The sequence below is a fragment of the Thermobia domestica genome, chromosome 2 (assembly GCF_964235325.1).
Source record: "Thermobia domestica chromosome 2, izTheDome1.hap1.1, whole genome shotgun sequence".
In the NCBI taxonomy this organism is placed as follows: Eukaryota; Metazoa; Arthropoda; class Insecta; order Zygentoma; family Lepismatidae; genus Thermobia; species Thermobia domestica.
In genome coordinates, this window is record NC_137455.1 from 174,297,398 (window position 1) to 174,315,791 (window position 18,394).

Sequence of the window (18,394 nt, forward strand, 5' to 3'; positions counted from 1 at the left end):
AAATTCTAGAAGAAAGAGAAAAAGCGAGATATTACGCTATAATAGTTGATGCAACACCCGACTCAGCACATATCGAACAGACTGCAATTTTAATAAGATACGTCAATTTGACTGCAAAAGAAAACCAACCTTACCAAGTTGAATAAAGATTATGTTTCACTGATAGTTAAAGAAAAAGTGGAGAAGCCATTGCTGAGCTGATTTTGAATAAGCTGAAAGAAATTTAAATCCCATTGGAAGACTGTAAAGGCCAAGGGTACGACAATGGGAGCAACATGAATGGAGCATATAAAGGAGCCCAGGCTGTCATACTCAGCCAACAGTGAAGCTGTTTACTCTGCTTGCACGCGTCATTCTTTAAATCTCTGTGGAGAACAAGCAGCGGAGAGCTGTTCAGCTGCAATTACTTTTTTCGGAGCTGTTCAAAAATTGTATAACATTTTTAGTTCTAGCCCCCAAAGATGGGAAATTTTAAGAAAATCCCTAGCTCTCTTCACTCAATGTCAAAGACACGCTGGTCTGCTAGAGTAGATAGCGTTAAACCAATTGCTGCACATCTTCCAGGTATAATAGAAGCCCTTGAAGAATTAACTCTGCTAAACCTTAAGGCGGAATGTCGTCGAGACATAGAGGGACTGAAAAAATATTTAAAAACCTTTAACTGCCTTCTTCTTGCATTTATTTGGTTCAAGATTTTGAAGTCAATAGACATCGTAAATCGAGTATTGCAGCAGCGTGGTGAAACAATGGATGTTGCGTCAAAATATTTAAGTTCTTTATTAGAAGATTTGAAGATGATTCGTAATGAAGGATTAAATCCGATATTTAGTGAAGTTCTGGTAGTAGCTGAAAACATAGGTTGGCCCCAACATCTTCAAGAAGAACAGAAGAGGGGAAGGAAACGAAAGAGACTAGCTGATGAAGAAGACGGCGATAATGCAGATGATCCTGATCCAAAAACAGTTTTTAAGCGTGAAGTGTTTAATATTATCCGGGACAATGTCATAGGAGATATGTCAGTCTGCTTCCAATCAGTGCGCTCTTTGTGTAACAATTTTTGTGTACTGTGGTCTTGCAAAGAAATGACAGATGACCAGAGCCAAGAACAAGCAGCTGCACTAGTCCAGCGATACCCAAAAGATGATCTTTCTGATGAACCGCATAGCCTGAAACTAATATATTCGGCTAATTTTGGTGAGAAAACGTTTTCACCATGGGGTCTCCTAAATAACATCAAAACTTTGAATCTAGAAACTTTATTTCCAAATCTGACAGTGGCCCTTCGTATATTCGCCACAATCCCTGCTACCGTTGCTAATGCACAGCGCTCTTTCTCTGTGTTAAATCGAGTAAAAAATGTTTTACGCTCTATAATGTGTCAAGACAGATTATCAAGCTTAGGCGTGTTGACAGTGGAGACAGAACTTGTCAAGTGTACCAACCTGGATGCTATCATAGATGAATTCGCCCTGAAAAAGGCCAGAAAGGGAATTTTGTGTAACTATACGTAGAAAAGGATACATTGTAACTGTAACAGTTGTCTAGTAGTAACCATATAATAAATTTCTCCTACAGACAATTACTATTAATATCACATTATTAATCACACTATAATTAATTTGAGCAATATTTCATTCAAATAACTAAATTAGGCCTAATGCCTCATATCTCTAGTTAAGGAAGACTAACTGCATAGCTTGTTTCTATATAATTATTTATAACAACTATTTGTGCAAAGATATTCATAGTACAGGGTAGGTTGGATGGTTGAGAACATTTACTTTCTCACTTTTATTAACTATTTAATACGTTATTTTTGTATTTCCTTCACAAATTATTTTGTTTTGAGCATTTGATTGAGCATTGGGGACAACTTTTGCTATTACAAATAGATAAGTTACTTTCTTCTGTATTTTGATACCATTGTATTAAATATATTATTTTTTTATTCATTTTAGTTTTGAAGCCTTCAAAAATCTTAGAACCAACAAGTATAGGGTCTAAACAAAATAATAAATAGTGAATTAATGAGATTTCTTTTTCGGCGAACAGTGAACATAGGCTAGATTCAGAGTTCTTATTATTCACTTATTTGGAGATGTAGCAATACTGTTTAACATGTAAATTAAACGCATTAATGGTCTAATAAAGAGTTCAAAATAAGCCTAAATGTTCATTTTAGTTTACCTCCGTCCTAAGTGGTAAGTACGTAAACAGTCATAAGGGAACATGTAAGGGGCCCGTGATTGCTCAGCCCCGGGGCCCGCGAGCGCTCTCGCCGGCCCTGGTAACAGGTGTATTTAAGGCAAAAGTAGGAGGAGAAAAATCCATACATTTGATTCATAGCAATAATGTGCAATAGCAGTTTCAGCCTCTCTTATATACTCATTAGAAGGTTTGTACCATAACCTAAACGGTTGAGGAGTCTTACAGCTTCAGATGACCCAGTGATTTGACGAACTGTAATGGAAGCGTTAGTGTTTTTGGAAGCATTAATTTCCCATCTGATGCTGAAACTACGATATCCTGAGCTATACTGAGTACTCGACGATGAACAACTGGTCCAACATATATCCACTTAATTTCGCAACCGACTATTCCGATAGTATTACCAGATACAATTCAAGCTATCGTATTGAATAAAGATGACAGTATAAACACATTGTCTTCACAGATATCAGTGGCTCTGGGTGGTCACGACAATTTGGATTGTATTTGTAATGTTTCATAGAGGATTCTTCGACAGCATTCATAAAGTGAATAGTAACCAACAATTGACCCCGTCATTCCTGCTTCGATGGCACCACCAGTGGAAATGTGAGTAAAATACAACATTTAACAGTGAGAAACAGATTTGTGCGTTGGTTTCCAAAAACATATTTCATCACCAAAATATACCTTAATTTTGTTCTTCAGACGAGTACTGTAAAAAATAGTCAACCCAAAACCTTTTTGTAACAACTTAGAATAATGCGCCATGACTACCAAAAGTTTCAGTACTTCATTATTTTAAATGACTTTGCTTTCTAATATGTTAACAAGAGCTTTGAAAGCACGTGCTGTTTTGTTTTCTTATCTTCTATCTGTTCCAGTAGACTTGCTCGTTGGAATGACACTTTGCAAACGTCGTGGTATTTCACTTATGCGGCAAGTAGGTTAAGTCCATTACTTTCAAGTAGTGACCAGGTGCACATTCCCTTTTTGTTGTGCTTTTCGATAGACGCTTCTATCATGAACTCATCTGCTGCACTTTGAAGCTGAAAAGTGTTCTAAGATTCTATCTTTAAAGTCTTTAATGTCTTGCTGAAGGTTAGCTACTTCGATCTGTCAAATATTGGGTATGATGAACTTGCATATGATGAATGTAGAGAGCTGGACACTTCCTTAACGTCTATGATTTCCTGTCTCCTTTTCCTAGCCGAGTAACAAAACTCTGATTTTAAAAAAAATGCAAAGTAGATTTCATCATAATCAAATGTCCCAAAATTCAACACTGTTCTGCTTAAAATGAGTTACTTCCTTTAATTTCAAATATAGAGAAATAATATCATTATCTTTAAGAAGGTGAGATTCCACCCTATAATGCTTACTTCCAAGCTATTTTCCATATCTTTGGTAATTTCAAAGTTATCCGTTATGAAGCAAGCATAAAGAGACGATGAAACCCAAAGTTTGTAGATAAAAGTCACCATATTTAAAGATGGCGTCACTATAGAAGAATAATACTAACTCAAAGAAAAACTTTTGGCATTCATTACCTTTAATTTGGAATCAGAATGAAGTTTTTATCTACATTCTGCGATGATGAGATATAACTAGTTAAGCATAAATGGATGTGTTCGTGGGACCGCCATATTGGTGACGCCATTTTAGGGGTGAATGGACATCTTTACAGGATGGTAACGTGCTAATTCTATTTTACAGTATTTTTCTCTATAAAAATCAATCATAAAACCCAATTCACAAAGGAGTTCAACCTAGACCCCACTTAGCCATCCGTCTAATTTATTTCAACATGTTTTGAATAATCTTTATGCATGGAGTAGGAATTAACACTGTTGCGGAGATAAATTACGGAAGGCAGAAAGAATTTTGAAACATCCTATATCTAGATATCATGATTTTAAAAAAGAAAGGTCATTTAAAGCAGCAATAGGAAATATAGTATAAGATTACACCTCTAAATTGTTACTGTTATTGTTATTATGTTATTATTAATATTTCTATTTGATAATAACTCTGTCTGTTAATTAGGGTACATTTGTATATCAAATATAGCTTAAATAATTATAAAATGAATTTCTCATTATCTCATTCGGCCATTGTTTATATTATTTATTGCTCTCATTAATATGGTTCAAATTGTTTAATTGCTTAATTATGTGGTATATTATTTACGTTAAGAATAGGATAATTTACTACAATAAAAAACAGTTGTCGTGCATACGTAATTAGAGGCTAATCAAGTTAATCGTGTCGGTTAGCTTGTTTACTGTGCTGCTTGTGAAAATAAATATGGTGATAATTGGTCATTAGTGATTTGATTTTCGTAAAAAATAAAAATCCTCTACACCAATCAACCATTCTCACTTCTGATGCTGTAACTATAGTTTTATAGGCTAATTGACCTTAGAAACAAGAGCATCTCCATGAAGTATCACTACAAAAGATCGACTGCATAAAAAATATATAAGACTGGCATCTGCAGTTAAAGTCATGCTGACAGTTTTCCGGAACGTTCATGGTATAGTACACATGGAATTAGTGGGTAAGGGTACTATAAGACTCACTAAGCCAGTACTGTAAGACTCACTAAACTAAAAACATGAATTCAAAGAGTTCGTTCACAAATGGAGTATCTCACCTAGCTCGGTAATGCTCATCCTCAAAGTAGTTCAAAAATAACTCAGAACATTCAGCGCCTTGGTTTTACTCTCGCACCTCATAATGCATAGTCCAGATCTGACTCCACGAGATTTTAATATTTTTCCCCCGGAAGTTAAGGAACATCTGAGAAGAATTCACGAACAATTTTACTATGTCGAGATTATATAATAAGTCAGACGTTAGCAGAAGAGTGTTGGTCGCCAAGGTGATTATGTGATAAATAATTATTATTGTGCTCTGTGGATCCAAGACCTAGTAGTGTACATGCGTTTGTTTTATACCGATAACTTTAAACTTTCTACATGAAAAGTAGAAGACTACTTTTCAGCATGCGCCTTGTATAATATATTATAATGTAAATATGTACACATTAGCGGTATCTAGTATATAGTATGTGCATTAGAAGAAGTGCTTGATTCCACTCCTCAACGAAAGGCTGCTTAGCAATATGGAAGAATTAAGTTTCCTTTCCGTTCCATGCTAGATCTTTAATACGTTAATTCAGGGATGCAAATAACCACTCACCCACCCGCCCACATAATACTGTATATTAAATTCTTCTCCGTGTACCACATCCGATCCTTCCTTTAACTTTCCTTTCCATTTTCAACAGTGAATTGCGAAGAAAGTTGTACTACTTTTTGTTTTCTTTATCGCGATCAAATTGCACTTTCCTTTGTCATATGTACTAATTACTTTTCTGTTTTGACTGCTTCCAACATTCCTCGCAAGCATTTCATTTCGAATCCCTACATTTTTAATATAGTTTTGAAGTGTTCTGCTTACGATTGAAACAAATATACTGTAACAAACTTCTTAAGGCCTTCCGTGCTGGTTTTGTGACTAGAGCACAGTTTTTGATACATGAGGTTCGTAGTTCGATTCCCGATTAGGGCCTTCTAAAGCAATGCAGTTGTTCGGATTCCACTTTGAACTATGGGTCTCATCCTATACAGCTTCGCTACTGACAAAGCTCGGATGTCTCAACGAATCAAAAATTAATGAAGTTCCTAATGAATCTTTCTTTTTTACTTTCTTTCTTTTGGTGTTATACATGTCCTTTCCGCTTGGCGTTACTCTTTCTATCAACCTTTCATCTGTGCTATTCTCGTTCCTACATCTCTTTCTATTCTGTCATCCACGGATATCGCTTTTCCAATATTTCAATGTCATCAAATCCTCAAACCCTACAAGCCCAACATATTTGGTAGCAGTGTTTCTTTCAAAAACTATGTTCCGGGGGAACACACTTCGTATTCTGGGGGGCACTGTTGGTACTATTCTATTTATTATTAAATATTATAGACGTATTATTTTGATCTCTTCCAGGGGGGCACTCTCAGAGCTCCGGAGGGGCAGTTCCCCTTAAAAACATGTCTGGAAGAAACACTGTTTGGTAGGGGCATATCTTAAAAACAGGGCAGGACAAAACTTTGGGTTTGCCACACAAAAAGGCACAAAACTTGGGCATAGAAAACTGTTAATTTCTAAATTGAGGCGCTGGGAACACAGGACCCACACCAAACTTAGGCATAGAAAGACTTTCAATTTCTAAGGTGAGGGGCTGGGAAGATGTGCTCTAATATACAGGGTGTCCGGAATGGAACTGACGGTTTTTAAAAGTGTATAGTTTTAATATGGTCAGAGATACAGAAAAAAAACATGCATTTTAAAGGAGAACTCAAAAAGCTTTTTTGGTCATACTTACAAGTCATTCTAACTCAGTGTAACTCCACCTGAGCTCCATTTGTAACTCTTACAATATCTAGTCTGAACTCAATCTCTCTCCACGTATTCTGCAACATCTGATGTGTTACTGAAGCAATGGCATTCTTAATACGGTTCTTCAGTTCATCAAGGTTCCGCATCTTTTCACCAGAATACACAAAGTGTTTTACATACCCCCACAGAAAGAAGTCCAGACGAGTAACATCAGGAGAGCGTGGAGGCCACCTAATTGGTCCATCACGGGCTATCCAACGGTCAGGAAATTCAGTATCAAGGTACTCCCTCACTTGTAGGCTCCAATATGGCAAGGTACCATCCCATTGGAATATAACTTGATGTTGCAAATGTTGGAACTGGGGAACAGCAAAGTGTTGAAGCATGTCTAGCCCTGTAAGAACACATTTCCCGTTATAGTTTGGTCTATAAAAAAGAAGGGGCCTATAACTGCATTATGTCTTAAAGCACACCAAACATTCAATTTGGGACTGTCTCTAAAATGTTCTATGTACGCATGCGGATTCTCAGATCCCCATATCCTAATATTGTGTCTGTTAACACAGCCAGACAAGTGAAAAGTTGCCTCATCAGAGAAAACAACATTCAATACGAAATTATGGATATAATCAATCCTCTCCAGAATTTCAATAGCAAATGCTGCTCTCTGTGGCTTATCGTTGGGCTTAATTTCTTGCAACAATTGTACCATATACGCGCGCAAACGTAATCGTTTGTGTACCACATCGTGCACTGTTGACTTTGGAACTGCCAATTGCCTGCTCGCTGCCCGAATCGACTTCCTAGGGCTACGTGAGAAACTCTCTTATTGCTTCCACATTTTCTTCTGACACACACGATTTACCACAGCTGTGTTGTTTCACTACACTCTCCTTTGATAAAAATTGATCCTTCCACGCCTGGATACTGTTGTGCGATGGACGATACTTGTGGTAAACACGTCGAAAGTTTCGTTGAACTTGAACAACACTTTTCGTCTCTGCAAACCACCACACGCATTGCGCCTTTTCGACTTCCGACGCCATTTCTGTTTATCGGCGATACTAGCGCCGCCACCGGTAGTTGTTCAAGTGTGAAAATTTGCTGAACAAAACGTTTTGAGTTTTCCTTCAATATGAATGCATTTTTTCTTCTGTATCTTTGATCATATTAAAACTATACACTTTTAAAAACCGCCAGTCCCATTCCGGACACCCTGTATTTGGTAGAGGTGTATCTTGTAAGCGGAAGCAGCAAAATATTTGAGGTTTATGACATAAAAATATCACATAACTTTGACATAGGAAAAGTTTTAATTTCGAAACTAAGAGGCTGAGGATACAGGTCCCAACATATTTCGTAGGAACATATACTGTAAAAGGGGGTAACACAAAACTGCACTAAACTAGCATAAAACGTTGCCATTGGAAAAGCTTTCAAGTTCTAAAGTGGCTGGCTGGGGTATGGGTCAAATCATATTTGATAGTGATATACCTTGAAAACGAGGGCAGCACAAAACTCATGGTTTACAGCTCAAAACAGTACAAAACTAACACAAAACTTTGGCATAGAAAAATACTTTCAATTTCTGTAGTGGATGGAGGGCCTGGGAAGATGGACCTTAGCACATTTGACAGGGACATATTTCGAAAATAGAGGCAGCAAAAAACAACACAGATTAGCACAAAATTTTGGCATGGAAAGAATTTGTAATTTCTAAAGTTGGGGACTAGAAACATGAGCTCCAGCATATTTGAGAATGGGCACAGTATAAAACCCGAGCATATTTGACGGTGGCATATCTAGAAAACGGGGGCAGCACAAAACTCGGAGTTTGTGGCACAAAACTTTTGCATGAAAATACCTTTCAATTTGTAAAGTGGCATAAATACACCCCCCAAATTTGTTTTTACTGTAACTAAAAGCTGATTATGGCACAAAACGACACAGAAATAGCACAAAACTTTGACATAGGAAAAACTTGTAATGTGTAAAGTGGGGCTGGGGACATGGATCTATAGGAAACCCGTGTTGTGAATTTTTTTCATCAATGGGATCTTAACGAAACTGGAGTATTATCGAACAATAAAATGGAATTTTGTCATTATTATTATCAAAAGATACTTCATTTGCTGTGTTTTGCTCTCCTCCTAATCACGGTAATTGTGTTTCTGAGCGTTTGAACATTTGGTTTCAACGCTTCAATGGTCGTGAGGTACTGTGGAATGACTAACAGTTCTCCTGATCTGATACCCCTGTATATCCTCTGATAAAGATATAAGGCGTTCAGTGCACAAGTGAATCAAGTTCACTGTTCGGTCATTTAAGACATATTTCATCCTTAAGATCACTTTATGATCATTTAATGTCCATGTCGTTTCGCTGTACTGTGAACGCTCCATTGTCGAAGCCCTCTTACATTGATAAAATTAGGGTTGTTGAACATCTTAACCCTTTGACTACCAATGGGATATATGTGTCCCATGCGAATAATTCAAACACCGTTGGGAATTTATTTTTAAAAAATTCTTTTGAAAAATACATGTTGATCTCCCATCGGGTGAGATGTGACCAGGAGACTGTTTAGTTTCCAAAACTGCGTACAAATGTCAGAAATATTCTACATTAAAGGAGTCGTACATATAAAAGAATGTTCACATTAAAAAAATTGATAGTCAAAGGGTTAAGCAAAGGATCATCGACGTATATGTCAGCAACATGAATTTTTTTTTAAATTCACACACATTTGAAAAGGGTTTTCAACGAAGGGGCAAAAAGTTTACTATTAACTGGAAGGACACTACATTGCAACTTCACTTAAAAGTGAACTGTCCACCTTAGTCTAATGGCTAGAGCGCATGTCTTTAGTGCACTGGGTTAGATTCCCGTGGGAGAGCATTGAACGCATTCCAGTAATTAAGATCTCACTTTACCCTCTAGATCTAGTCCTATTGACCCTCACGTAACCTACATAGAAATCAATCAACCATAAAACGTGAATGTTCTTTATAAGCAACATGAGTTGGGTTTATGAGTAGCCCATTTTATGAATACTATAACAAACAAACGCTCATGATTTAATCACTTTGCTGCTGTAGAAAAAAGAAACGTATCACCTTATATGATTTCAGGAAATTTCTTATGAGCTGCTTACAAGCTATGTGTCTGTTTAAACTTTTTAAGATGGATTGAAGATGGTGGCCATTATTATCATATCTTGGGCAACCTAAAATTAAAGATAAAGCAAATAAGTATCGTTTCACTTAAAAACTATGCAAATTGAATACTATATTGAAGAAATGGAACATATTCTTGAGACTCTGAGTCAATTCTCAAAAATCACTTTTCGATATATCTTATCCTTTTTTCTATATGAAAATCAATATTAATAACAGAAGTAGTAATTATTTTCTATCACTTCCGGTTTCAGTAGAAATATAGGGGTGAGGGTGGTTTATTTCCCTGAGACCCTGAATCAATATGCGAAAATCGTTTGTCACTAGCTATCACCGTTTTTGAGTTACTAGCATTACTGTAGAAACCAAAAGTGATCCATTTCATCCACTTCCGGTTTAAGTAGAAGAATGTCCAAGAAGATGGAACCTATCCCTGGGATGCTTAATCGATTTCCGGAGACCGCATGTCGAAAGCTCTTACCGTTTTTTCTCTGATACCTGTTGATGGCGGGGGAGGTCCGGGTTCGATTCCCGGCGGGAGCTTATGTGGTTCGGATTCCACGTTAATCAGTAGGTCCATGTCTCATATAGCCTCACTGCTGAACGGGACGTTAAACTCAAAATCAACTCAATCAACTCTGATACCTGTTGACTGACAGACAGCCATAGCCGTTATATGGCTTCCAACACTTATACAGTATATAATATAGTTTGGAAGTCTAATAGCAAAAATTAAACGAAGTTGTTCTGTATAAAATATTGACTTTAAGGTTAGTATTTTGTATTGAATATAAAATGTAGACCATTCTGCTTTATTAGTATTATGAAGTTGTTCTGTTTAATTTTCATCGCCAGTTGTTCTTTGTTTAATTTTTGTTATGTATGTTTAATTTAGCTTGCCCAAGATTTCTGTATGATATCCTAAATAAATAACTTACCTAATATACCATCATAATTACTGAACCAATAATTTCACAGCTAAGAAACTTAATCAATATTTAACTACACAGCATAATTTAAGTACTTATTTACCAGAAACTATTTATTTAATCACACTGTATAGGTAGTAACGCAGTTTACTCTTTCGACTAAAAAATTGTTCTCATAATCGAATGCCTTTTCACTTATCCTTTCCTAACTCCAACATAAATGAACCATGAATGCAAACCCATGAACACTGTGTTTAACCACCACAAAACCTACTTGCCGCGAGCTGGGATCGAACCAAGAGCCTCACGCACCAGATGCAAACGCTCTACCACTGAGCTACCGCAACCCCTATGTTAAATTAAGAACAAATGCGTACAGTAGTGTACGCAGTGTGCGAATTGACGGGGGAATGCAGGGAATTTTCCACTCTGAGAAAAAGTTATCCACCTGGAGAAGAAAATGTTCATCCCTGGCAGGGATAACCTTTCAAATTCTGTATATATATGGAGCAGAGTACATTCTCCACTCATCGTTTTCCACAAGAACCAATTACAAAGAAGCTGAGTGTATTTCTGAGTCTGAGTAATAGTACACTGAGAAATGAATCCTATTGCACATGGTGATCGAACCCGTTCCTTCTAGTTGATAGACAGATGTCTTTTCGGCTATGCTACCGCAGCTCTAAGTAATATTTACAAAGTGTTATTCAATGAACTACAAAATGCAGTTTCAGACTTTCTTATAGTCTTCAATTCTGGATGCACAATCTATGAATTCTTTAATTGTCCGGCACACAAATTTTGTAATTTTACAGGGTAGTTCAAAAGTGTAGAAATACCCTAATAAAACTTACGTGATGTTATAATATAAAACTTGCAGACACACACTTAAAATTTCCTTGCTCAGATATGAGAAAAATGCATGTTCAAAACAAAATAAGTAATTGTTACCCATATTTGAGAAAAAAATTCTCATTATTTTCAAACGTGTTTTCATTTGTGAGCTCAAGGCAAATTTTCAGATTCCCATTTATGAGGTTTTCTCATTTCTTGAAAATGAGAATGGACTAGTGCCTGGTTTACAATATCATAGATGATTAAAAAGTAACGGTAACAATCTTACCGAAATAACATTACCATGTTTTACTAGGGTGTAATATTGCTAGGTCTTAATTACTATACAGGAAACTAGATAAAGAATTTTAGTTGTAGCCTTATAGCAGAGTGCGAATGGATATGGGTACACAGTACGGTGATGTGGCGGAGGTGGCGTACGAATACACATCATGTGGCAGTGGCAAGAGTGGCATATATATCAGCTTTCGAACGTAAGCTTAGGTGAATTGTAAACATACTGTCATATACTAAAAGATATTGTAATAGATTCGTTGAGGTGTAGAACACTAACCCTCTTCATATAGGTTATATAGGCTATAGTAGTCAGCTTGGCTCCTTTATGTACCTAAGCTCAATACTCAATTCACATTATAACGAGCACAGCAATAACAAGTGAAGGCGGGTTAGAACCCCGTAGGACACACTGTTTTCTATATTATAATAGAACTAGCAGCGTTCACCCCGCTTCGCTGGGGTCACCCCGGAACGCAATAAACCTTGTTAATTAGATAATTTTTACTTTTTCGCTTTCAAGTGATATGATAAAAACCATAGTAGATTGCAGTAAATGTTAACATTATAGCGCCTGTCATTTATGTTAACCCGCCCCGCTTCGCTGCGGTCACCCCAACCCGCCCCGCTTCGCTGCGGTCATCCCGGAACGCAATAAACTTTGTTACTTAGATAATTTTTACTTTTTCGCTTTCAAGTGATTTATAGCGCCTGTCAGTTATGTTAACCCGCCGAGTCACAGGGTCATGCGGGTTGCATATAAATACGTTTATTTTTATACCTATGATGAACTAATAACAAAGGATTTGTACGTATGGACACCTGAATGGTCAATTATCTCAAGACACTGGTAATTGAAAATTAAAGTGATATGATAAAAACCATCTAGGGTCCACATCCTAACAACCCCCCAAAAATGAAAGAAATCGGTTCAGCCGTATTAGCGTGATGAGCGGACAAAGGATTTTTTTTACGTATTGACACCTGATTGGTCAATTATCTCAAGACACTGGTAATTGAAAATTAAAGTGATATGATAAAAACCATCTAGGGTCCAAATCCTAACAACCCCCCAAAAATGAAAGAAATCGGTTCAGCCGTATTAGCGTGATGAGCGGACAAAGGATTTTGTGCGTTCTCTTTTATATATATAGATGAGGAGGCATGTCAATGTTTTATACCCTTCGCCATAAGGTGGAAAATAGCATATTTTCGGAAACAAAAAACACATTTAGAAACTGCATTAAAAAATTGTGATGCATAATTATGGAATTGTAATGTAGAGATACTTTGTACTGCATAAATTGGCGCCTAATTTATCTCTCTCCTGTAATCGTTTGAATGGCATACGTTTGCAGGTTATTTATGACATATATTCAGGGTGCGAAATGGATAATTTTTCCCAGCGGGAGGGATGAATTTCGCCTATATACGCACTCAGTCATCACACACATATACTATATATATATATATATATATATATATATATATATATATATAGTGGCGTACCTTTACTTTTATCTTTAACATAAATCGAACTTACTTTCAATTTTTTTAATATTCTCTATTATTTTAAGGCAGTGGCGTATTTAAGAGGGTGCTTCCAGGCTTAAGCCCCCCCGAAATTGTATTTACTATATTAAAGTAAATTAAACATCTTGCATAATTTTCATATTTCCAGGAACAAACTTAGCCAAGCTCCCCGGAATGGAAACAAATCATAATTATGCCACTGTTCTAAGGTATTCACTAAAATTTTGAAAACTAACAGAGAGTATAAGGAAGACATATATAAAGTTATCAAGAAACTACGAGTTTTCTATTTCGTAACTATATATCTAAAGTTGTAAATAGATATTGCATCTAGATGAAGCATTTCAAGCAAAGCAGATTTTCCATTTATGTTCAATATATAGGCATTCGAATGAAAGTAAATTTGGGATTTTTCCCGTAGCTAATCTACTTATTCTAGCATGTTTCTAAATTAGTAATATTTTACATACTTTAAAATTTAAAACAGTTACCTACAATATTACTTTTGACCGTTTAGCTTGATATCATGGTCAACATATTTTCAAATGAGTAAGATATTTTTAGTCAAGGAGATGTTACGTGTTATTTTGAATATTGTATAGTTGCTTTGAATCAGACTTGCCAATCATACGTTGTGATATACGATAATTTAAGCCTTAATGCTATATGCGATAATTTTAGAACACAATTTTTTTTTGCACTTTTTGAATGTGCAAATACCTTGTAAATGTGCATTAATAAAATTATAAAACACACACACTGAGATTTTGACAGTTATTCCGGCAAAATAAAATCAACAACAATTTGACAATTGGCAAATAGCAACTCTGCATCCATTCTTTAAATTCAATTACGTTTACGAGGGGTTGGAAATATTCTTGTTGTTTAGAGTGTTAATAAGGAAAAGAAAGAATGATGAAGACAGTGACACCGATCTGGAGTTCGAAACTGAAAATTACTAGATAAGTTTATTATATATTATTGCTATTATTAGTAGTATTATATTTGTTTTTACAATTATCACATGCATAACAAGTATACAATATTTCTTTTTGTAATATACGATAATTTTAAAGTACAAAATCGATAATTTTATTCTCTGAGGCTGACAACACTGTTTCGAAACGTGTACGACTGTTTGCACCTAAAGATGCATTTTTAACCCTCATTAGAACACGACGTTAGTCCGGGTTACCAGAGTCTGCCTGTCTTACCTCTCAGACTCAATGATTCAGGCACAAACAATGCCCAGAAGCGGCCGAAATATCAAGTCTTTACTATTACTGCAGATTTTACAGTAGGTAAATGATGTTCACTATTCGAGCTCGAATGTTCACGTGTTTGATCTCTGGTGTGACATTCCTTAGTCAAGATACCATTATTTCAAATATAATTTTACGTTTAATACTCCTCTTACACTGAAAAATAGTACAGTGGTTTCTAACAGACTATACAAACAGACGTCACGAAACACTGTTTGGGCTCAGTATCTGTTACGTCAATACGTCAAGTTTTACAGGCTCGTTAATTATATTTTGACTATATCTCATGAGGAAAAAAACATGTAAATTATCTTATCTGTGATTCTCACTCATTTATACTGTGAAAGTTCTTGTAGTTATCTCGCAGTGCAATGCATAGACACACAGATGAATACAACTAAAGTTAAAGAATATTTACATATTTAATGAAAAGAGAGAAACAGAGGAGATAGTTGTAATTGTTAGCTAGGAGTTAGGAAGACTATGAATGTCTCATCATTTTGTCCATATGTCTGAAGATGTTGCGCTGTCAGCGGGTCTGACTGCTTTCAGGTTACGTACGAGTCATGAGGTTTGTAATTATTCCATCTCTGGTACTTATATACGTGTATAAATTTTGTAAGTAATATAAAAAGTTACACAATATAAATAATTATTCTAAGTGTACATATGTCTATTACTATTAGAGACTTAAATGCAGCATATCTTGAAAGATTTAAGAATTGAACTAATTTTGCTGGATTCAGATAGTAAGACAAGGTAGTGAGTTTTTTTCCAATAATCTAAAACTACAGAAAACTTCTAAAGTTTGGCGATGATCACCTTCGAAATCTAAAACTTCTATTCTATTCTTGGAAGCTAAATGTATTGAAAGTAAGTAGTCGTTGGTCATGAAAATATCCGAAATAATATCTGTTCTTGATGTCCATTTGTTTCTTTCCAGTTTCTATTAAGTTTCTTATTCAAAATCAACTAACCAACTCTATGGACTATGGAACCTGGAGGTTCAATTCTGCGCTCACAAAATCTCTAAATTGACTTCTGTCCTAAGAAGCCTGGATTCAGTTTCCAATTTCTGCAAGATCCATCTTAATATTGTCCTCGCATCTGTGCCTAGGTCTTCATAATGGATTAGATATCCAGTCGAAACTTTAAAAAGGTTCCTACTTTCTTCCATTCTGGCTTCATGATCTGCCCAATTGAACCTTCAAGGCTTTATTACTTTAATAATGTTTCGTAAACGGTATAAATTATGCAGTTTCTCGTTATGAAATTTCCGCCATTTCCCATTCCTATTCCTCTCGAGACCGAATATTCGTCATTTTTAGGCAAAATAATGAAGTATTAAATCAATTATGATCATTATTATGTAGGAATGAATTTAGTACGGAGGCAAACCTTATATATATATATATGAGCGCTTTATAAGAGGTATAGAATCGGAGCTTGCTACACAAAATTATACAATCACGGATGCAAACGAAAAACTTCATCACAAAGTGCGAAGCACCTATGATTATAATTTATTACCGAAATGTGCTATTTTTTTAAACAAGAAAACAGCATAATATAGTCAGCACTTTTTTCTTCATTAGCTGATCTCATATAGTTTCGCTATATCTTCCCTCAAAAACTCGTCGCTTCTCTTTAGGAGTCTCTTTGGTTCTCAATAACACATACCAATTCACTATGGACTAAACATGCTACTGGAGATTGGCTGTAGAGACCATATGCACTCCGACATTTTATTGTATCTGGAAATAAAACGCCTCAATGGGGTTTGGAAACGCAAGATATCAATTTATTTTTTCGGAAATTAAATAATTAGGGAAAACACGGAACATTAGCAGTACTTCCTTTTCTGTCCTTTAGTTGTTTCAAACTCTGGGGTTGGGAGTTTATAAATGTCACACCTACATAGTTACTTCATAGTATTGGCCTAGAAATATTCTTTTGCTATGTTCTCTTGTTTCTCACTGAAACAGGGAAAGAAAAATAGTGTTCCGTTCACAATTTGAAAAAAAGAAAAAACTGGGGGAAATAAACTTGAACCGGACATCATTTGGTTACAATATGAATTAGACAATTAACACTTGCTTAAAATTACCTTATCATGTTTTGCTCATTCAAATAAATAAGTCTATATATTTAATTCGTTGAATGCGTAATAGTAATTCCCCGTTTATTGATGGCGGCATTATACACTCAGCACTTAATAGGAAACTCCATTTAGATACACTGAAAATCTTGGGCAATCTGTAGAAAATGACGAAGTTAGTACTTCATAAATACATAAATAGAAAGATTGTCCCTAATTTTCGTCTCCTCTTTGCTTTTCATTATCATATGTACTTGTTATATGGAAAAACGGTCTATTTTTATTAATTCATATCCCCATAAAACAGTAAAATAAATAATTTATTTTTCAATTACTGCCTAAAATGCTAAACAAAAGTTATAGATTGTGATACAAATTCAAATTTGTTTCACAAATTGCTACGTAGAAAGCAAGATCTAATAAGAACGCTGATGTACGTACATGAAGCAGAAACTTAAGGACGAAACTAAATTTTGTATTCTGAGTAATTCCCAAGTAGCATAGAGTGGTGAAACTTAAACCAAACGCAAAAAGTTGTGCTAGAGTATGTTACAGGAAACAACATGGAGTAACTCCTGATAAGAGGGAAAAAATGGCACTTGTATACAGAGTTAGTAACTTACACTGAGAACACTGCAACTCATAGGGTCTATTACTGTAGGAGTAAAATAATACTTTAAAGGGTGTGTGATGACCACGGACAGCAAGTTGTCTCTCCAACGTGCTTCCAGGCTGTTCACAAAGTTGGTGATAAATTCTTGTGGTATGTTGTTCCATTATTCCACCAGCGATGTTGACAACTACTGAACGGCACTTGTTGCATCTGAACGTGCTGCAAGAGTCTCCTCATAGAATCCCAAACGTTCTCTATGAGATTTAACTCGGAGGAAGAGACAGGCCAGTTCTTCCACCGAATATCTTTTTCCAATAGCTCCGTCACTTCGCTTTATCATCCATAAAGCAGAAATTGGGGCAACTACACCTATGAAAAGACTACGTGGTGTAGGAATACAGTATCACAATAACGTTCACCGAACAGTTTACCGCATTCAAAAATTGGGAAGTAAGTATGCCCATGCATGATCATGTTTGACAACATTCCTGGGTTCATTGCATTGTTCCTGCTTCTCGTCAGGTAAGTGTACGTACCCACCCAACCAGGTACATTCTAGGAACGTGCCATTTAAGTTCCATATGTACCGTTTACGTACCTGGTACTTGAAAAATGTACATTTCATATGCATAGCACGTGTCGCTAGGTACGTGCCTTTCGAGGAATTTCTGACACTTGAAAGGTACTTTTACATGCTTCACTGGAATGTGAGGAATGTGAATGGCACATACCCCATGTACCATGGCATGGTTGTGCGTAAGTTGCTTCGTATTGCGACTAGGGTTGCCAATTTAGCCACTTTGTGACGAGATCTGGCCATTTTGAGAACGTCGTTAGTCACATAATTTCCAAAGAGCCAATAGTGGCTTTTTAGCCATATGCTTTTCACTTCTATAGCCACTTTCTGAGTTTAGCCACATTGTAATATATTGTGTGTGTCATTTTGCAATTTTCTGACGTTTGATGCGTTCTCTAGGTTGTAACATTCTAAACCCCACTGGCAGAATTGTCCTCATAAAATTAGCATTGATGGTTATATTGTGACG

The 18,394-nt window shown here is 36.0% G+C and overlaps 1 protein-coding gene across 1 annotated transcript; it reads left to right on the top strand.

Annotated features, from left to right (window-relative positions):
- The first annotated feature begins 461 nt into the window (after nucleotides 1–461).
- On the top strand, nucleotides 462–17,532 carry LOC145679260 (uncharacterized). The gene is made up of 2 exons (XM_081749848.1): nucleotides 462–1,015; nucleotides 17,418–17,532. The coding sequence occupies exons 1-2, from the start codon at nucleotides 462–464 to the stop codon at nucleotides 17,530–17,532; spliced, it is 669 nt and encodes a 222-aa protein (XP_081605974.1).
- The last annotated feature ends 862 nt before the right edge of the window (nucleotides 17,533–18,394 follow it).

Coding starts and splice junctions, on each gene's coding strand:
- LOC145679260 (XM_081749848.1), top strand. CDS start 462: ATGGGAAATTTTAAGAAAATCCCTAGCTCTCTTCACTCAATGTCAAAG. Junction 1,016..17,417: donor GACAATGTCATAGGAGATAT/GTCAGTCTGCTT, acceptor AATACTTTAAAG/GGTGTGTGATGACCACGGAC.